This window comes from Perca fluviatilis, chromosome 14, assembly GCF_010015445.1.
Source record: "Perca fluviatilis chromosome 14, GENO_Pfluv_1.0, whole genome shotgun sequence".
NCBI lineage: Eukaryota > Metazoa > Chordata > Actinopteri > Perciformes > Percidae > Perca > Perca fluviatilis.
In genome coordinates, this window is record NC_053125.1 from 11,040,042 (window position 1) to 11,061,871 (window position 21,830).

Below are 21,830 nucleotides of genomic sequence, written 5' to 3' on the forward strand. Positions count from 1 at the left end.
TATCCATACATTATGGCGGATCGCGTTTGTGTGACGTCATCGGAATGCTATTTATAATCTTATAATATGTTACTCTCAACTCCCGGCATTTCTGTCGGTCATGATGGGTTCATGATAATGTTTCAAAAAATAAGAATTCTCTTCATAGAATGTTAAGGCCAAAGGTTATGCTTCAACAACGTGAAGTATGGCGTTCTTTTTGGCCACAGACTGTATGTTCTTGACCCTGTCCATATTATATATTCTGACTCCAGCCCAAAACATCCATGATCCAGCCCTCTGAGGGTCTGTCGTCACTTTCTAAACAAGGAAACCATATTCGCGCTAAAGTAATGCTGCCTTCAAATGCTGTCGGAATAATGACGATCAGATCGAAGGCATATGAAAAAGAAACCTATTTCACGGTAGCGTGGCCGAGCGGTCTAAGGCGCTGGATTAAGGCTCCAGTCTCTTCGGGGGCGTGGGTTCGAATCCCACCGCTGCCAGGGAAATTTTCTATGAAATTACTGTAGTTTCTACAATTGCAAATATGACAGTTGACATGCCGGTGGCACGTAATGACATCTTGGGTGGCGTGGCTTTGCCGCTGATACGTAGCTCTCATGTTGTTGCTAGGTGGTTTGGATAATAATGCAATTGCAAAACAGGGGAATTCCAAGGTGGTTTGTTATAATGCAACCTTAGGGAAGTCCTCTCAACATCAAGTGGAAGATTTTTAGGTTTATGTAATGGTATGATTTGGAATTGATTGACTTGGTGAAAAATATATTTGTTTCTGTTTTTACTGGGCCGTATTATTTATAAAATAGTCTAATTAAACTATGACAAAAAAAACAGATTTAATCCACTTTCATGAATACTCTGAGCTAGTGGTGGAATGTAAGCACATTTACTTAAGTGTTGTAATCATCGTACAGGTAGGCCTACTCATACTTGAGTATTTTCATTTTCTGCTGCTTTAAATATTCACTTTACTTTGCAGATTAGGATTTTATATAGGGTGATATCAGCTAAATTGGGCCACTTTTTGGTAAATCGTTTGGGACAATAATACAATACCATATATGCCTTTTCCATGTGTTTTTATGATTAATAATGACTGTTTTTGATAATTTTGTGTTGAAATTATTTAATAAAATATAATTATTTAGGCCCTACAGTTCTTGAAACATCATAATGACCTCATAAAATATGATGAATTGTTATAGGATAAACTACCCAAAGCTGTGTAAAATAGTTTCAACATATCAAACTTGACCAACTAACCTTAAAATGCCTCTTACAAATGAATGTATCACTAACAATAATCAAACCGTACAATATATAACACGGGGTCATTCTGCTGCATAATGAAATCTTTTTGGCTGATAATTTATTATTATTTAAGGACTTGCAATAAAGTGTACATTATGGTATTGCTATTTTCATTAAGTAAATGATCTGATACTTCCTCCCAAACTGCTCTCAATTTTGTTTTAGCTAAGGACCCCTCACAAGATAGAGATATGCCCGGACCACATCATGTAGGTCCCTAATTTGACGTAACAAAGAACACAAGAAAACGTATTAGAAAGATAGGCTATTAGACGCATTAAACATATTTGCAGATTCTAAATGTTATGTTTTTAGAACATAGGCCTAATCCATGAACTATTATAGACTAGATTTAAAAATTTAAGTATTTGTAAAACTAGAAGCCTTTTGGGAAAAAAATAATCTTTTTTTAATATATATCATGATAACGATTACGAATGAATCAAATCTAATAAAAGTTTTCACGGACGGTGACGGACCCCCTGGAAGAGTTTCACGGACCCCACTCTGTGAATCGCTGCTCTACACAACATTCAGGAAACAGCTTTAACTTGCTTTGTAAAATATAAAATTGAAGAGCACATCACAAATATTAAAAATAATGTTAAACGTAAAATAAACAAGGTCTGTGTTTCTCAAAAATACTACTTTCCCCATAGTTTTGTAGTAGATGTTCATTTAAATTCTTTGAGTCCATTTGCGACTCACCAGGGCCTCAGAAGTCGGAGCTCGTGGAGAGCACGTGAATGTATCATAGTTGGACGCGACGGAGAGGAGAGGAGAGGAGAGGAAAAGAAAAGGGCAAGGAAGGGACCTGCAATAAATTCAGCCTTGTACTCTTGGCGCCAATCTGATTTAAAGAGAACAAAAAGAGCTATTTTTTCATTTGATGTTTTATCAAATTTGCGCCTACCTGCTGCTTCTCTCGCAGCCGTCGGTCGGTGCTGTAGCCAGCTAGCCTCGTTAGCACACTATCTATCATTGTCATATTAATCTGCCCCCCTTCTGTAGTGAAGATACTAATAACTCAGCAACAGCAAAGGACAGGCACAATAGAGGTGTGTTTCTCCAGGGGATTGATAAAACACCGCTGCAAAAATGGGGGTGAGTTAAATGTGTTTTGCTTTATGTCTCGATGCGAGGTAATAAAATGAAAGGTGGATGTTTTGGGCTCGCAAATGCGTGATGGTGAGAGGCAAGAAAGAAAAGAAAGAAAGAAGGAAGGAGGGAGGGAGGAAGGAAGGGAAAGGAAGAGAGACCATGGTGGATGCATGTAACGTGTTAGTCAAAGGTGCTGGTCGGACTCGGCACCGGGGCTTATTTGGCTGTTAGCCGTTTAGCTGCCTCCAGGTAGCTTAGATAGCATTGTATCGTTAGCCCAAGCGTACACATAGCTTCATATGGCATTTTCAGCATTAGTACGGCATTGTCCTTGCCGCTGTGCACTGTTAACTTCTGATGTGTGTTGTGCCATTGTTAGCGTGCTAGCTGTGTTAGCCACTTAGGAATGCCATATTAATGACGAGTGCTTTACTAGCTAGCTATCAGTGCTAACGTTACTCGTGTGTGTATATATTTTATTACCAACAAACCAGAGTGGGTGTCTTAGCCCACCTGGTTATAACGCATTCAGACTTGTTGGATGTAAATAATGTACTTCTCAGCACCAGTCGGGCCTGCACTTATGCTGTAAAGCCAAGTTAGTTTAAATAACTTGAGCTCGTCTCTTTAAACAGACTTGAGTTTATCCTCCACGGCACTTTCACTCCAGATAAACCAATCCACGTGTTTCCACAGTCTCCGCTCAGTCTGCAAGCCTCTATGTGCTTGGTACAGAGTTAATGCTGTGAGCTATAGTTGGCAATGCAGTGCATTCCTTCCCATAATTGTTGCCTCTTCTGTTCAGGTCTGGATCTAATAAGGAGGAATGTAGCTAATTCCTACTTGTTTGTCTATGGTCATAGTTTGTTCATGAACCATCAACGCACCATTTTTATGCACTGTAAATGTCACTGAACTTGATTAACATAAATGCATGGGGCGTCCCAAGATGGGTAGTGCATTTTAGCGGCATACAAAATGTCATACTGGTACATACACAAAGCATCTGAATTTCACACATTATGATCACCATGATGGCAGCTTTAGATTGTACCTGTTAGCGATGAGCTGTAGTATCTGGATGATGAACTTTCCCAGTCCTTTCCTCCGCACATACAGTGATCGTTTTCCGTTATTCATTCATCTATAAAATGTCAGAAAATAATAAAAAAATCTCCAATACTATTTCCAAAGCCCAGGATAATGTCAAAAAGCTTTTTATACGACTCCCAGTCCAAGTGTCAAGCTACTTCTACTGTGAGCGTTACTTTTCTATATAAATTGCAGGTGTCAATGATTAAAGACAGCTAATAACCACTATATATGGTAGTGCACCTGGTAGAGACATATTTATAGCAGCTTTTAAAGTGTGTGTTCTCATTTGCGAGCCATATATGCAATTAGAGTAATTTGTGTGAATTATGGCTGCACCATTGCTGATCCTAGCGTTGGACATCAAGCCAAGAGCAGGAAGAAATAGAGTATCAGAATTTTCTCTAATACTATTAGTCCCACACTAAGGGCAATATGCAACATCAGCAATATTAACACTCCTGTTTGACACATGGTGATCATGAAAGCTACTGATAACAATATGAATGCTATTTTTATTTTTTACTCACGGTTATCTTGTGCTATTGCGGCTTTTAGGATGATTGTGTGTGTGTGTGTGATAGTAATAAGATTTGTTTTATATCTATATTTTAAGTGTACCTACTTTTGTTCGTACTACTTGTGATAAAATGTTTCTGCAAATGAGGTCTACTCTGCACACACAAAAACACAGAATCATAGATATATAGGCACAGAATATTACTGGTAATTTATATGTACAGGTCTTTGTGTACATGATGAATAACAAAAATAAATAAAAACAAAGCTACAAAATCCAGGTGCAACTAATTTCCCACGTTTTTAAGTCACTAATAATTAAACAGATGTAATTAATTGTCTGTCAGTTAATGGTGGCCTGACCAGAAAGTGGTTGAGTACAGAGTAGTGGGGAAGAAATTATGTATTTCTGATATGCATGTCTTATATATTTTCCCTCCTTTCTTTCTTTTTTTCCCCTGCGTTATCATGTGTTGTCTCCTTTCAATCCTCCTCTCTTCCATATTGTCCATCTCATCTGTTCATCTGTCCCTGCTTGTCTCTTCTGCATGTCTGCTGCTAACACATCCCAACACATTCATCCATTTTCCTTATTTCCTGTGTCCAGAGAAAGTCCAACAGAGCAAAGGAGAAGAAAGCCCGGCGTCTGGAAGAGAGGGCAGCTATGGATGCCGTGTGTGCCAAGGTGGACGCAGCCAATAAGGTAATTTGGGTTGCAGATTAACCAGTGAGGTTGCTGTTGGCATCCTTGGGAGTGGGCCAAATGGAGGGCTTTTGAGGGGACCTTTGGGGAGATGGGAGTTAAAACTATTAAAGGAATTGGGATCATCTTGTTGAAAAAACAGAGGTGCGCATTTTGCAGTTGTGTAGTTTTGACAGTTGATAATGGCATTGTAACTGGTGTTACAAATGAATGCACCTTTTCAACTGTAACAAGTGCTTTACATAAAAGCATCCACCACTTGGCCCTTTTACACGCTGTTTCAGGCTACCCTGTGTATCCAGATTGCATCGAGCACAGCACTTAAAACCTCCGTTGTGAGCTGAGATTTGTCTCATTTGTTAACTTGCATTAATAGACATGGTTCCATGCACTGACACCAAAAGATGGGGATGTCCTCCTTACCCAGAATACACCCGTAATTGATTTTCACAAGGCAGGAAAAAAGAAATGCAGTGCCATATGTTTCTTTATGCATAATTAATCAGCATCATTAAATCCTGGCCATGTAGTAGAACACGCAGCAGACAGTTCCTGAAGCTTGGAGGTGGGCGAGAGATAAACCTTATCGAAGGCCGGAGGAGAACAAAGCTCACCCCCCTCACCTCGAGCTTAACTGTAGTTACTTCCTTGACTAAATCCGAAAAGGCCTGACTGCGCTTATTACTTTTCTCTGTCACTTTGTCCCAGAATGGGGCGCTGTGTGTTGCATGCTGTTCTCTCTCCCGCCCCTTTCCACTGTTGATGTGCCAACAGGGAAGGAATGCAAGAAATTCTCCTGACATAACATTTATTTTCATTTGTGATCTTGCCAACAGTGTTGAATCTTGACTGAGACTATTGTTTCAAATGAGCAAATAGTGTATTCACCGCTTAAAATAAAATTTTCTGGTAGATTCAGATTCTGTTAGGTTCTTTTTGGCCTTAAAATGGAGGAGAAGCTGAATTACTGGACAGGCCTCCTAGGCCCGGGGGGTCAGAGGGCCCCTAAACAAAAGCTTCAGCTTGAATTGACTGCTGGATCCATTTGTCACTGGGTAAATCAACTGGCTTATTCAGAAGTAGGGAAGTCCTGGTTTTGTTTAAAATTCTGATCCTTAAAAATATCTCCTGATACCAAGTCTGAAGTGATTTATTTGTATCGTATGTTTTTTTCATCTTTCCCCTGATGCAGCTGCACAGTTCACATGTCTGTATCCAGGGGCCCAGATTCAATCTGTGCAAGAAGAGGGGTATTCTTAATTTGACATTATGTATACTCTCAGGGCCAAGGAAATTATGACTTTGTGGGTGCTTATTATGAGTAACTAATGGGGCTATAACCCTAAGAACACTTGTAATTTTCCTGCCTGTATGGGCCCCGTTTGGCCTATTTAGGGCCTGTAGTTGTGCCAGAGGGGTGCTTGGATTAGAAGTGCAGTCTCTTTTACTATTTGTGGGGTATTTAATGTATTCACCAGTAAGAGTTTAATTTGATAATATAGCAGTGTAGAGCAACTAACATAATAATCTGCCTTTAGCGAATAATCTGCCTTCTTAATCAATAAAATGTCAAAATGCCTACTTAAATTCCCCATAATGATGTCTTCAAATATCTTGGTTTGTCCAAGCAACAGTTCAAAACCCAAATATATTTAGTTTACTATCATTTAAGACCAAGAGAAATGGCCAACTTTTGAGAAGCTAAAAACGGCTAATATTTGTAATTTATTGCTTGAAAAATGATTAATCGATTATTAAAAGTTGCTGATTTATTTTGATCGACTAATTTCACGATCCACTTACATTTTTAGCTGTACAGGCAAATTAAAAGCCACAGCCCCAGTGTCTTTTGAAATATGTGTTTCAATAAATGTCAAAGCAAAAGAGTCTTTGAACTCTGAAATGGCAGTGTTTCAGTGGGGGGGGCAGTGTAGTAAGACTCGGACATGGAAGGGGAAAAGACTTGATCATTTTGTGTCTCTGAAAGGCCTTAAAGCTAATTTTGCCTCTTCTCATCACAGCTTGATGACCCACTGGCTGCCTTCCCAGCCTTCAAAAAGTACGACAGAAATGGGTATGCAATGCTTTGTACGCCTACAAAGGACTCACACAGTACTTCCAGAAATACATACTTGTTTCATTTTGGTTGGTCTGCTGGTGGTATTTCTGTCTGGTGTTCATTTAGTCTTTCTCTCACTTTACTACAGACTCACATAACACACACACACACACACACACACACACACACACACACACACAACACACTCACACTCACCCTGTTTACTTGTCTTTCCATCCAGGCTGAACCTACAGATAGAGTGTAAGAGAGTGACCTCCCTCAACCCGCTGTCTGTGGAGTGGGCCTTCGAACTCACCAGAGCCAACATGCAGACACTGTAAGAAGTCTGTTTTAGTAGTTCAAGGTGTAGTTCAGGAACAGAGTGACCCAGCTTTAACAGGGATGAACAGGTTTGCGTAGATATGAGTGGTAAATCACGGCTGAAAATAGATGGGACAAGAAGTGCAGACAAGCCAGACATTCTTTGGAGAGTGACATCAAATGTACATTCTGTGTAAGAGTATTAATTAAATCATAATGCAGACACATTTGAGGCAGAGAAGTTACAATTTATCTTCTCTTTCTTTGCCAGAATTTGAGTAGTGTTCAATTTAGGAAATGGCAGCCAGTCAGTCGAAACTAAATTTGTTCCATTTAGAAAACGTGTCCTTTCTGAGTGGCACTGCCAGGGCAGCCTGATGATGATGATGATGATGATGATGGGGAGAAATGCGAGTGTAAAATTAGCATGCCAGGTCAAGTTTGAGATGACCCATTTTCGTTTGATCTGCTGTGCTGCAGGTATGAGCAGAGCGAGTGGGGTTGGAAGGAGAGGGAAAAGAGGGAGGAGATGAACGACGAGAGGGCGTGGTACCTACTGGCCCGCGACGGCGACTCCGCCCCTGTGGCCTTCTCTCACTTCCGATTCGACGTGGAGTGTGGGGAGGAGGTTTTATATTGGTAAGCACCCTGCCACAAGTTTGTGGATTTAAGTTTTTATTTATTTCCGCAACTGGAGAAAAGCTGCATTTCTTTTCTTTCTTTTTTTCATTCTGGTCTAACTTGTCTAACTTCTCCAGCTATGAGGTGCAGTTAGAGAGCAGAGTGCGGAGGAAAGGACTGGGAAAGTTCCTCATCCAGATACTACAGCTCATCGCTAACAGGTACAATCTACAGCTGCCATCATGGTGATCATAATGTGTGAAATTCAGATGCTTTGTGGACAAATAACCAAGTGAATCTGGAAGAGTGAGAATAGTATTCTAGCATTCTTCCAGCTAATAGCTTTAAAACAATATTTTGTAATGTTGCCTCCTCCATGGCTCAACAGTTAGTATTTACATTTAGGTCCTATACTGCAGTTGTTGAGCTTGTTGTTAGACTGGTGACTCCATCAACCTTTTGAACCTATTTATTTACTGTAATCGAAATATTTTATCACAATGAAGCATAATGTGGTATGTAGAATACTGTTGGCCTTATTCTGTCTTCCTACTGGTAACAAATCCCATACAAATTCCAAGACTGTAGGCAAGCAAACGAGGATGTAAACGATGTATGATTTAAAATATTTTTAAAAATCGCCTTTGCACGTTTTTTATGATGAGGGAAATTCTTTTGAGTTTTAGACCTCAAAGATGCAGAGAATGTGTTTTGGTGAGAAACACTGAATGCAAACCCAGCTTTAGTTTGTTTACAAGAAGCTCCACAGGCCATATATCGGTCACATCTAAGGGTGTGACGAGATCTCGTTTTACGAGATCTCGCGTGACGAGATTTCTCGTCGAGGTGAAAAGAGTGAAAGAGTGACAGACAAGACGAACACAATATGTAAACATTGTAAGAAAGAAATGCCGTACTACTAACTAGCTGTGGTGGTGCTGTAAGTGTTTTTGCATAGTGCTCGTGTTAGCCGCGGTATACGGCATTTCTTTCTTACAATGTTTACATATTGTGTTCGTCTTGTCTGTCACTCCTTCGCCGTTTATTATTTCCGCAGGAAAACCAAAATGTTGCCACACAAATGATTTAAAAGTGGCAGGGGGATTTTCAATAGTAATTCCACGCTCCATCACGCTGACATCACATCGCCTCACGAGACAACTTTTCACCTCGACGAGAAATCTCGTCTCGTTCTCATGAAGCCAATCTCGTGATGTGTTTCGTCTCGTGGAGTAAGCGTCTCGTCACACCCCTAGCTTGTAACCTTGGTTCTCTGAGTAAAGACTATTTTTCCCAGTCATATTTCTTAACTGAAGTTTTCTTTAAATTAGTGTTAAAATCGCGTCTCGCTCTCGTGACCCCAATCTCGTGTCTCGTCTTGTCTCGTGAGCGAGTGTCTCGTCACACCCCTAGTCACATCTGTCAGTGAATCTGTTTCCTTTCTGCTCTCTTGCTCTTTCTGTCCAGTACACAGATGAAGAAAGTGATGTTGACAGTTTTCAAACACAACCACGGGGCTTACCAGTTCTTCAGAGAAGCTTTACAGTGAGTATACTGGTTATACAAATGCTTGTTTTTTTTTTTTTAAATTAAAATATAGAGAAATGGGAAGTTTAACGTTGAAGGAACACACTGACTTATTGGGACTTTAGCTTATTCACTGTAACCCCCAGAGCTGGAGAAGTCCATACATACCCTTCTCATCTCCGTGCGTGTTGTAACTCTGTCTGACGCCCCCACCGCTAGCCAATAAGTCGGCGTGTTCCTTTTTTTTTAAAGGAAAGACCTGGATTGGTATTAATTAAAAATAAATAACGTTAGTCTTTTGAATCTTTTAAGCTGAGAAATCTTTTGAATCTTAATGCTTTCTGTTGATGGGAAGTAATTGTTCTAGTTATAATCGGGCTAATAAATGCAGAAGAAGACGTTTCGGCAACGGTGGCTGCCTTCACACCGTGCAAAAACGACTCTCCCTCTTCATACAGAAAAGCTTCTCCGACCTCCTTCACCCTTGTTAACCGACCCCTCTCTCCACACATTTAGGTTTGAGATCGATGAGACTTCGCCAAGCATGTCCGGTTGCTGCGGCGACGACTGCTCTTACGAGATCCTCAGCCGGCGGACCAAACACGGCGAGGCCTCGGCCGGACACACCCACGGGGGTGGGCACTGCGGGGGCTGCTGCCACTGATCCGCTCCACTTCTACATTATTATTTTTTTTTTTTTTTTTCTTCTTCTGATTGGTTAAAAGCCAGCAACTTACATGGCTGTGTGTGAAAGCTTGAGCTGCCTCCTACTCTGCAAGCGTTTTGAGTTTGACCGGCTGCAGAGTGCCGTTTAAAAAAATGAACCGATTGTGGAATATCTGGCTACAGATGTTGGGTGTCTCATTATGGATTGAGATTTGTGTTTGTTTTTTTTTTTTTTTTTTTGTGTATTCCTGCTCCAAAAGCAGTATGTAGTGTGAGCTTTCACACATAGCTCCTGTTTTTTCTTTCTTACTTGTTGGTTCAATGTCCAAGCCATCTTTTCTCATTCTCTTATCCCAGTTAATGATGACAGTTAGTATTCCCCAGTCGAGAGAAAAAAGCTAAGGCATTGCTGACACTCTCTACTCTCCACTGCAATGAACCCCATCCCACCCTGCACATCTCCTCACGTGCTGTACCGTATTCAAACCTTCTGCAGCGCTTCTTAAACTATGGCTCGGGACCTGGCCTAAGGCTGTATTATAGAAACTTCCTACCTCATGTCAAGATTTCATAGTACCTTTTTTTTTAGTTTTTTTCCCAAATGGATCATGCCCTCACTCAAATGACTATGTATAGTAAGCAGATAAGAAGAGCTAGTCAGTTTCTGTTATACAGCCCCTGCTTTCTTTGGGCCCTCACACTGAGACTAGCGGCAGTGTCCCAGGATTAGGCTGAATGTACTCCCATTTGGGTCCCAGAACAACAGTCTGAGGAGCCATGCTGTACTGTAAAATCGCCTGTCATATGCACGTATGGCTTGCAAGTCATTTTCTAGCAGCAACTGCACTGTTTTGAACCATATCGTCCCATTATACTACAGTTACAGTACCCTCATAGCACCATTCATCTTCTCTATTCAGGTGATACCTTTATCTGTAGGCCTCTCCCACGATATTAATTATGATAACGTATGAGACAAGATGTCCAAGATTGCCCTTTTTCTTCATGATGCTTTCTCCAACTTCCCCAGTGAGTGAGTAAGACAGTCATTTCTCATGATCTGTTTCTGTCTATCTGCGTCCAACCCAGAAAGTAATCTGAGTATGACCCTCTTGCTCATTCAGATGTTCATCTTTCTTTACCTCGGCCATATTTCCTTATCAGAGGTACATGTCATGAGCTGAAACTCATGTTTTCTGCTTCACTGAAGACACAGGGTTTTAACTCCATGAAGTCTTTTGCCCGCTTTCTTCCCACCTTCTTTTTCTTGTTTCCATGCTTCACGTCTGTAAAATTTCATCCGCCTTCCCTTTCTCCTGTTCTTTCCGCCTCTGTTCTCCCTCCATGTCCGAAAGGCGGCGAAGAATGACCGCATGCCCCTTCATGTCGTTCACGCCTGCTCGCCTCTTCCTTCGCTTCTTTTCCAAGAGGTACTAATGATAAACAAGTTGATGTTGACGATACCTTTTTTTTAAGCTGCATTTAAAAAAAAAATACTACAACCATCCTCCATCCCTTCTCTTACACATTTTGTTAGCATGAGCAAATCATATTGATTTAACATGGATGAGGATTGGTAGAAGTCACCGTTTCATTACGTGGCCATCTGAAGCTGATGAATGCTATTAACTTGGAGGAGGGAACATAGATTTGATGGATGGGTGATCAAAAAATAATTGCAGAGCACACATAGTTTTTTTTTTTTTTAATGGTTATTATTCTTCTTCATCACCCATTTCCCCAGCCCAATGTCATTAGTTTGTATGTAAAAAACAAACAAAAAAACCACTTTAGACAGGTTAAACAAAACTTGTGATGTAAATCATGATTGATCAACGGCTTCTGAACGTCCGCCGCGCTGTTTGAACACGCATCTAAGATCCTCATGTTGGTCTAATGGCATTACTTTAATATTTCATACCTTCTCCCATGAACGTCAGTGCATGTTAGAAGTATGTGATGGGGGATGTTGTGTGAAATTTTTAAATGCTTTAGTTTGGTATTCCTTAAAGCGTCTTGGCACCAAGTCAGTACTGTAAGATATGTACTGTACATCTGCTGCCCATTCCCTTAAAGTTGGTCCAGAATAATCTTACTGCCGAGATTCTTGTAGGAGTCCCACTTTGGATTTTTTAGATACCACATTACTAGTCAATGTAGAAAGGCTTCGATCTGGTTGATTCCATATCTGTTTACAAAACCTTCAGGGTATTATTGGACAGTTTTGAGTGCCAGTCGGCTATAGCCCTAATCTAGAAACCACCATAAAACCCTTTAATTCCAGGACTGTAGTCAGTTTGTACATATTTTACTTGCGGGCTGGAGGTGTCAAAAGATATTACTTCACACTGCTGTGGATGTAAATATTCCTCTAAAGAGTGGCTGTGAAGGGCTTCAAATAGTACGTTTTGAAATGTTCTTTTAAAACCGGTCGTATTAAGGCCCAATTTGAGATTTCCTACAGATTAATGCCTGGTCAAAGTATGTGAAACAGGGGAGACTGAAATGTGAAGTTGACAGACCCTTTCTTACACCTCGATGCTGTAATAATCTCTGTTACAACAGAACAAAATGTTATTTATCGCCAAAAAAAAACCCATCCCTTTTGGATGACTAAGTCCAGATCCTGGGGTAAAAGTTTCTGGTTGTTTCCAGACTGGGTAGAGACAAAAAAAAAAAAAAATTCTTCACCTGGAGAGGACATATTGGTGTCTCATGTTTGTTTGATCATGAACAACAAAACCGTTAAACAACATATTGCTTGTTTTAGTTCTAGACTACCTTCTGATAAGTACAGTAAGTCATGTTTATGTACTGCACAGGTTACAATACAAAGAGGATGTTGTACATAGTGGTAGTATATCAACCGACTGACAGTCTCTCTCTCTCTCAGGTTTCTCAAACGGAATCAAACCTCATCTGTTTTATTTAAACAGCCATGCTCGCTGGGTAGGATTGGCCACAGCTCTGAACTAGAGCCAGTTTTTGTTTGCGTGTCATGCCATAGTATTTAAAGAAACTGGTCTGAAGAATGTGATAACACCACTGTTGAGGAGGTGATTTTATTTTTTTTATTTTATTTTATTTTTTAGACTTTGTTAACAGTAAAAGGAAAAAGCTCCTCTGTTGCCTTGGAAATGTGAATTTGCATGAAAGTGAATATGACACAAAGTTTGAACTGACCCTAGATCAGTGCTCAGTTGTTACATACAATCCAGATAGGTGGGCTGTTTTTAAAAAAAATAAATAAAAAAAAAGCTCACTGAAGGTTAAAAAAAAAAAAAAAAAAGCTTTTGTGAAAATATCTTTAAGTTAGTAAGTGAGCCTAAACTTAACCCGTTTATTTTAAGTCATTAAGTACTTTTATTTTAGAAAATGGTTACATACCCCCACAAAACCACAGATCCTTTTCTTGGTATTTTCTGTGTGTCTGTGTGTATATATACAGTATAAGCTGTTGTGGATCCATCTTCATTTTCATTTCTTGGCCTTTTACAGGTAAAACACTTTTTAAACATGATGCTAAAAGTAAAACTCCATGTTTGAGAGTGAGTGTTACACTCCTGTCCATAAACGACAATGAAAGGGAAAACTAAGTCATTCTGCCTTGTAAGTGTTTTATTTGTATGTTACAAATAAAGGAAAGTTGTTTGACTTTTCAAGAGATGCTGTTTTGTTTTATTGTCATTTATGATCTTTAATTTCACTTTTCGTTGGAATAAACGGGAATATATAAGGGCCCATCTTACCCTGGAAAAGGAAATACAAAATATATAATTTTACCTTAGTATCACGTATTTTGACTTTACCATAGAAGTCGTTTTTTTTTTGTGCCTACCTAACTTTTTATCTTCTTAAAAACAATATCTTCTTTGTGGAAATGGCTTCCCACAGTTTTAACCCCTTATGTTTTCATGATTTTTGCTAGGGGAAGCATTAACATTTTTTTTTATTTGACCTCTACAAGGCATACATATTATATTAGCCATCGTTTCTGAAAAACTGGCGATTATGCAGGATTCATGTGGAACTACTTGTGATTGCACACGTTCTGAGGGGACTCCTTACTGTGTTGCACTGAAACCGGAAGCTGTTGGTACATTGCTGCAAAAAAATCAAAATGCCCTAGCTGAGTTGTTAGCTAGCCGAATGAATGGTTGCTCTGATGCACTGAGGTGCCTTTGCTCACATCTTTCCAAGATGACATAAATCTGTAAGGTCATAACTCAACTCTACCGCTTCTGTCGTTCACGATATCCCGCCTTTGGTAAGTGCATGGGAATTATAGTCGACCTTCTTTCTGTTAAAACCAATTGTCAGGCTAACATACCTTAGCTTACCTTTTTTTTATCAAGCATATTCATATTAGCCGACCTACTCAGGAATAGCGTACACAATCCGACCCTCTGCTTCAACGTTTTACAGTAAGCCTCCGAAAATGTATGGTTAAAATTGAATGGGAATGCTTTCCCTCTTAGTTAGTTAGCTAAATGTTGACTGCCAGTTGAGAAACTGAATTTTGGTATATATATTTTAATCTCTTTTTATTCATCAAGAACAACCAAGTTACATACTTGGTACATTTTAACACATCTAAACATAAAGATTCTCAGTTACAATCTTCACAGCCACGAGACAAAATAACAACTGATAAGAATTAAAAAATATATATCAAAAAACCCTTGTAGTAATGCTTTGTGACAAGCAATGCTTTCAATGTCTCATATTGTCATCCTTTCGGCTGGTTAGGGTACCATGGCAACGAGGATGAAGCTGAAGCTGAAGACTGTGTTTGTGCTCTACTTCATGGTCTCCCTCCTGGGCCTCGTCTATGCACTGATGCAGCTTGGTAAGTGGTCACCACATAGTCTCAGTGGAGCTTTTTTTGCATAGCAGACATTTTGACCTGTCACGGTAAGGAAAACACAGGTGAAATTGATGTCTCAGTGCCATTAAGTGTCCCAGAAAGCTATTCCAGTAAGCAAGCATGCACAATACCAGGTGTAGCATTTATTACACGTCTACAATGTAGGTTATTTATCTAGACTAGGTTTCAGAAGATTTAGATAAGTAGGAGGTAGTGGACTGAAACAATAACCGTAACGACATAATTATTAAAGAAAGAATGAAAATATGTATATATTTGTGGGCATGAATAGTATACAGCATGAATATAAAGCCCTAGGGTGCACCCTGTAAGTAGCCTAAGGTGTTTATATTAGAGATGTTCCGATACCGATACTGGTATTGGTATCGATACTGCCTAAAACGCTGGTATCAGGAAGTACTGGAGTTTATGCACCGGTCCGATACCACGTAATAAAGCCCTAAAGAAAATCTACGTTAAAGTAGTTTATTTATGTTCTTTTTCCGTTATAACTGACTGTCAAACTGGATAATAAAAGAAAGTTCTGTGGCATTCATTGTTTGTATTTGTTAATGTTTCACAAAGATTTTAACCTGAGCCAGACGGACAACAAAGATAGCAATCATATCACATCCATACAGGGATAGTAGTATACAGTTGTTAAAACATAATAAAATATATGACACACTGGTATCGGATCGGTACTCGGTATCGCCCGATATGCAAGTTCAGGTATCGGAATCGGTATTGGGAAGCAAAAAAATAGTATCGGGTCATCTCTAGTTTATATAGTGTATACAATGAAAATAAAATAAATAAAATAAAATATTCAAAAGTGTTTCTTTACAAGGGTCTCGCTCGTGTCTTTAGTCCATGGCATAAAATAAAATACCATCCTTTAAGACTTTGTAGCTGTAGTTGGGTGGCTCGCCATCAAACTTCAAATATTTCCAAGGAACCCAAAAAACCTGACCAAGTTTCACGTCGGATAAAACGCAACGAAAATCCCACACAACGAAAATCCCACACAATGAAAATCCCACACAACGAAAATCCCACACAAATCCCTCAAGGCTCCCTGGCAGCGGATATTTCCCAACGTGTTGAGATGACATATGCATTTATATTTAGATGTTAATGTCCCTGTTATCTCCTCACATCGGCCAGGCTGGCTGTGTGCTGTGTGTGTGTGGCAGAGGAGCATCCGCTGTCACCTATCAATCAAGGCGGGATCAACTCTTGATCCAATGTTTTAATTGGTGCATAATGACTATACGGCCGCCAACAGACTGGCTGTCTGCATAGCAGAGAAGCTTCCGCTGTCACCTATCAATCAAGGCGGGATCAACTCTTGGTTCATAATAACTATATTCATTTATAATAGATTAACTATTATATTATTTTATTATATTATAATAATAATATAATATATTCATATTTATTTCCATCATTTTTCTAGTGGGCTACACAGAGCTTCCTCTAGAATGCAGCTTTCGTAAATGCTATTCGATAACCCCTGGGATTTTCCTACTATGACATGTCATAATGTGTGCTGTGAAATAGGTCTATCAAGACTTGATCCATCAGTATAATATGTGTGTTTTAGATCGATAGATTCGACAATAATAAAGGTAAACACTCTGTCCTGACATACAATAAGAAATGCTTAGGATAAAAACGTTGTAAGGGTAAAAGTGTATTTTCATTATGGTCCTCGTTAGGGAGAGTAAATGGTAATATGGCTGATCTTAAAGTTGGGCAAGAGAGGTTAACAAACACACAAAGTGAAACAAACAATCAAAGCAGCGATTGTGTATTGTGTATCTGAGTTGTACAAGCAGGGAAATCCCTTTTTTGCTTTTGTACTTTCAACTGTCATGTCTGTTGAACCCTTTGCAGGTCAGCGCTGCGACTGCTCAGAGCATGACTTGCCTAAAGACCGTACCATATCTCGGCTGCGGGGGGAGCTGCACCGTCTTCAGGAGCAGATGAGGAAGTCCGATGCGACCAAGCAACCACAGAAACAACCAGCCAAGCCCACCGTCTTTGTGATCACCCCAACATACGCGAGGTATGCCAGGGGAGGCCGGTTTCCTTACCTCAATTCCTGCTCGCATTCGCTTACTTCATCTCCATCGTCCTCTGTTACTGTCTATTTGTGTGTCTAACCACACGGTTCCTCTGATTTCTGCCTGTCCTTGTCAGGCTGGTGCAGAAGGCCGAGCTGACTCGTCTGTCCCAGACGTTCCTCCATGTTCCTCAGCTCCACTGGATCGTGGTGGAGGACTCGCCGCACAAGACGCCACTAGTAACTGACCTCCTGGTGAAGAGTGGCCTGACCTACACACACCTGCACATGCTCACCGCCAAGGACCGTAAACTGCAGGAGGTGGGTAGAGACATGGCAGCCAACTGTGGAGACAAAAATCAAATCAGTCCTACATTTTTTGTCTTCTTAGGTTTGAATCAAACACATAGTCTTGCAGAGTGGTATTCAATATTTGTCCTCATTTTAGTATGAACAAAAGAGCGTTTTTAGACGTTGGGTCTGAATGCTCGCTCTCCACCTCAGGGTGACCCCAGCTGGCTGAAACCTCGGGGAGTTGAGCAGAGGAACGAGGGTCTACGGTGGCTCAGAGAGGACAGAAGGGCTCAGCCAGGAGGAGACAACCAGCAGGGTGTGGTTTATTTTGCTGACGACGATAACACATACAGCCTGCAGATATTTGAAGAGGTGAGGGTTGGAGTGTGAATGTGTTTTTACTGATGTCTGCAAAGTCTCCAGCTGAGGAAGTGTCCCATTTTAAATGTGCCATGATTAAAGAAGAAAAACAAATGTCCTCTATGTCTTGTGTCAGATGAGGAGTACCCAGCGAGTGTCCGTGTGGCCAGTGGGACTGGTTGGAGGGATGAAATATGAGAGGCCCGTGGTTGAAGGAGGAAAGGTAGGTGCTTGGGATGAATAATGCTGACAAGCCTGTGTTGTGCTTCATTTAAGAAAACCATGAATGTATTGGCCAAATTACAGACAACAAAAATAATAGTTTTTTGTGGCTCTCATCAGAACCACTTCAACTTCATTATTACCAATACACAATATTGAATTTGTGTTTTTGATGATTCTTTGAAGGTGGTTCGCTTCCATACCGGGTGGCGTCCCAGTCGCCCTTTCCCGATGGACATGGCTGGCTTCGCTGTGTCCCTCAAACTTGTCCTGGCCAATCCAGAGGCCTGTTTTGACGGAGAAGCACCAATGGGCTTCCTGGAGAGCAGCTTCCTTCAGGGATTGGTTACCATGGACGAACTGGAGCCTAAAGCGGACAACTGCTCTAAAGTAGGAGTGTGTTATGTGTGTGTCAGAGAGAGAGAAGGTGTGTGTGTGTGTGTGTGTGTGTGTGTGTGTGTGTGTGTGTGTGTGTGTGTGTGTGTGTGTGTGTGTGTGTGTGTGTGTGTGTGTGTGTGTGTGTGTGTGTGTGTGTGTGTGTGTGTGTGTGTGTGTGTGTGTGTGTGTGCTGAACAAAAGAAGAGCCTTTGTCATATATTATAGTTTAGAGAACATTTTCTAATGTTAATTTCAGATAGACTCTAGTTGCAGTATTTTATTTTGTGTGTGTGTGTGTGTTGTCTAGGTGCTGGTGTGGCACACACGGACAGAGAAACCCAAGATGAAGAGAGAGGAGGCTCTGCAGGCTCAGGGACTGGGCTCAGACCGCGCAGTGGAGGTCTGAGGAACACACACACACACACACACACACACACACACACATACATACACATTGTAAAGTGTACTCTGCTGTTTCATGCTGCATATGTAACTCTGCATTGTAAATACTGTAAAACAGAAAAAATATCAGTTTGAGGTCACATATAAATGTATCTGTTTTTTGTGTCAGGTAGTAAATGTACATGTGTGTATATATTGAGTGAGTGTTGTTACAACAGTGTACGTTAGTGTATGTACTGTATCAGGGTGTTCTCAGTGAGTTAGGTGTGTTTGGCCAGCAGTACAGTAGAGGAGGAGTCTGGAGTTTAAACAGTTGCCTGACGGGGGCGCCAGTTTTAAATTTTGTAAAGCCATGCTGTTACACCAGCAATATGTTTTCCTTAACGCTGGAAGGAAAGGATGCATGTTATTACAGACGTCCATGCTTGCATCATTTGTAGCAATCCACATGTTGTGCTCAGTTTAAATCCTGCAGTGTGAGCATTCCTAATGGCACTTAGATGTTGTTATTGCTGTGCTCCAGCTGGTCTTGCTCCAGCCTCCTGTCTCTGTTTCCTTTGCTGGTTGGATCTGATCTGTAACCAGTTTCATCAGTGCAGCCGCTAACCTCTTGATACAGATGCAATGGAGCACTTTACTCATGCATGGATTCTATTTTTGCGTGATTAGTGTCCGTAAGTCCATATTCAGCCATATAGATGTTTTTTTTTTTTTCAGTCACCATCATAGGCATGATAATAATATTTATACAACCTATCAAATCTAAATTTCTGCATTTCGTATCAATGTAATAGTATTGTGGAGTGAAGAATTTTTTATTTTTTAAAGTTAACAATATTTATTCATTTATTCACAAAACTCACAAACTTAATTAAGAAAAATGCTCAATATTTGTTGCCTTGTATTTATTATGCTCTCATACACAAACAAGTGGTGCCACTTGGCAACACTGTGCTGCAACACAGACCACAACAAATACAGAGAAGCAATGGTTCCACACCCAGTGTAGCTTTAGTGTTGAAGCTCAGAGTGCAAATGCTGGTTTTCTTTTAAGATGATTTTTTTGGGCATTTTTAGGCCTTTATTGACAGGACAGCTGAAGAAATGATAGGGGAGAGAGAGGGGAGTATGACATGCGGCAAAGGGCCGCAGGTCGGAGTCGAACCTGGGCCTGCTGCGTCGAGGAGTAACCCTCTATATATATATATATACCAACTGAGCTATCTGGGTGCCCCAAATGCTGGTTTTCAATAGTATCATAACAGCTAGTTCTAGCCAGCATTTTAATATGTACATTTTTAGTGATGCTTTTTAAAAACATAAGGCTTAGGGAATCCATGTAAAAGCCCTGAATAAGGGAACAACACTACTTACACTCATAGACATTCCTTATGCAATAAGCAAAGACAAAACACAAAACACACCGTCCCGGTTATATTTCCATACGCTGATGACAAGGAAAAGACTTGAATTTGCCTTTAAAAGGCAGAGAATCCCTGGTACTTTACAATAGCAGTGTTTCAGTAGTATATTTGGGAGAAAAAAAGCTTCAAATATAAATTGAAGTACTCGACCTGTGCTTGATTATCTTCCATGACATCCTCAGAAGTTGGAAGAATAAAGAGCAAAATAAAAGTATAGCTCAAAGGAGCTACTGTTGTATGATACTGTAAAAACAGCTAGTGCCTGCTTAAGTGTAATTAGTGCCTGTAAGTCAATTCTCTACTGGTGTATTATGTATTTATTACTATAAGAATATTGTTCTTTACATTGTACAATGTGATAATGTTTGTCCTTATCCTTGAAAATAAACCTAGATCATGTAAACTATTTATTGTATTTTGGTCTTTTTTTAAACTTCAGTGTTTCATGCTTATCTTTAAATTGTTTTGAACGTTGCTCTCTAACTGTAAAAACAATTGTGGGTCTTATATTTGCTACATGTGCTGATATGGGATCATTGTTTAGGAGGAATTTGCTGAATGCCGAAAGAGCACTCATGCTGTATAGTACGTTTTTCTTCGCTGCAGATGAAATATGAACATGTCAAACCTTTGCTTACAGTTAGTTGGCTGTTGTTGTCTTCCATGTCTTTAAGGCCTTTTCTCAAGCAAGACATTTTGTATTCTGACACCGACTAGTTTCAGAAAGGCTGACTTGACGGAGAAGTTGAATGACTGACTGTCTCAACTGACTGCCTAAAGTGATTTGAAACGCAGCCAAAAGCACATCTGTTCTGAGCGTATCAGGTAATACTTACCAGCGTCGCACTTTACAGACTTGTCATGCAGTATGTCTGTGCCTTTTATCAGAGGCGTTTGTCTGCCTCTTTATGTTCCCACTAATGTCTCTAATTCTATCTTTTGTGTTTTCCTGATTTTCTCAAATTTCACCACATCAAAATCAGTCGTCCGACTACAGTTGCGAAACCCTAACCTATCCCTGCTTGATGGTGACCATGGGAACCTGCTTCCAGCGTCCAACAGTAATTACCCACATGGGTGGGGATTCTCTGCCCTCAAACACAGACCTCTATGATTGACAGCTGTTACGCCCTCTCTGCAGGGAAGTCGCCTATCGGTGACTATATATGGAGTGTTCTTACCTCACTGCCCAGCACACACTCGCACAGGGCTTGGCAGATGTAGGTGCACTGGGAGGTGAGTAACAGGAGCTGAAGTCATAGATGTGCACCATCTTTTGATCCAAAATAATTTGGTCGCTCACTCACACGCACACCTGGGCTTGGCTAGACCAGTGGTTCCCAAACTTTAAATTCTAGGACCCCTGAACCGACAAGAATTAGGCCACGGAACCCAGTTTGATAAGATTTTGTCCCAGAGTCCCTCATCTGATAGTTTAGCTTTTGGATGTTTTATTACAGAAAGTTTAGAAACCCATGACCAAATAGTCTTATTTGGTCATGATACTTATGAATGGAATTATATTGAAAAAAAATTCATCTTTATCATCAGCTACACTGTCTTGTTTTTACCCTTAAATAACACTTATAACAATTCATTGTGTGTGTGTGTGTGTGTGTGTGTGTGTGTGTGTGTGTGTGTGTGTGTGTGTGTGTGTGTGTGTGTGTGTGTGTGTGTGCGTGGACTTTCCTGATGTTGGCGTGTCCTGACAGTATGCATGTGTATGCATGTACAAGAAGGTGAGCACTATGCATCTCGAAGCTGACTAAAGGAAATGGGAGATAATTACCCAACACACACACACACACACACACACACAGCTGAGCAGCTCCCACTCTCTGTCCCACCCAGACACAGTGTTTACCATCCAAACAGTAGGATAACATTCAGTG

General features: G+C 40.4%; 2 protein-coding genes and 1 non-coding gene across 3 annotated transcripts; all 3 read left to right on the plus strand.

Moving 5' to 3' along the window:
• Window positions 1–403: 403 nt before the first annotated feature.
• trnal-aag lies at window positions 404–485 on the plus strand. Its single transcript has one exon. It is a non-coding gene; the product is annotated as a tRNA-Leu (tRNA).
• A 1,561-nt stretch (window positions 486–2,046) lies between these two features.
• naa40 (N-alpha-acetyltransferase 40, NatD catalytic subunit) lies at window positions 2,047–13,589 on the plus strand. Its single transcript, XM_039821825.1, has 8 exons — window positions 2,047–2,418; window positions 4,634–4,729; window positions 6,751–6,803; window positions 7,030–7,125; window positions 7,590–7,748; window positions 7,868–7,951; window positions 9,198–9,275; window positions 9,774–13,589. Exons 1-8 carry the CDS (start codon window positions 2,413–2,415, stop codon window positions 9,919–9,921), a joined length of 720 nt encoding a protein of 239 aa, XP_039677759.1. The 5' UTR covers window positions 2,047–2,412; the 3' UTR covers window positions 9,922–13,589.
• A 417-nt stretch (window positions 13,590–14,006) lies between these two features.
• Window positions 14,007–20,344, plus strand: b3gat3 (beta-1,3-glucuronyltransferase 3 (glucuronosyltransferase I)). The gene is made up of 8 exons (XM_039821826.1): window positions 14,007–14,190; window positions 14,673–14,772; window positions 16,690–16,861; window positions 16,996–17,179; window positions 17,363–17,524; window positions 17,649–17,735; window positions 17,921–18,124; window positions 18,420–20,344. The coding sequence occupies exons 2-8, from the start codon at window positions 14,679–14,681 to the stop codon at window positions 18,516–18,518; spliced, it is 1,002 nt and encodes a 333-aa protein (XP_039677760.1). The 5' UTR covers window positions 14,007–14,190; window positions 14,673–14,678; the 3' UTR covers window positions 18,519–20,344.
• The last annotated feature ends 1,486 nt before the right edge of the window (window positions 20,345–21,830 follow it).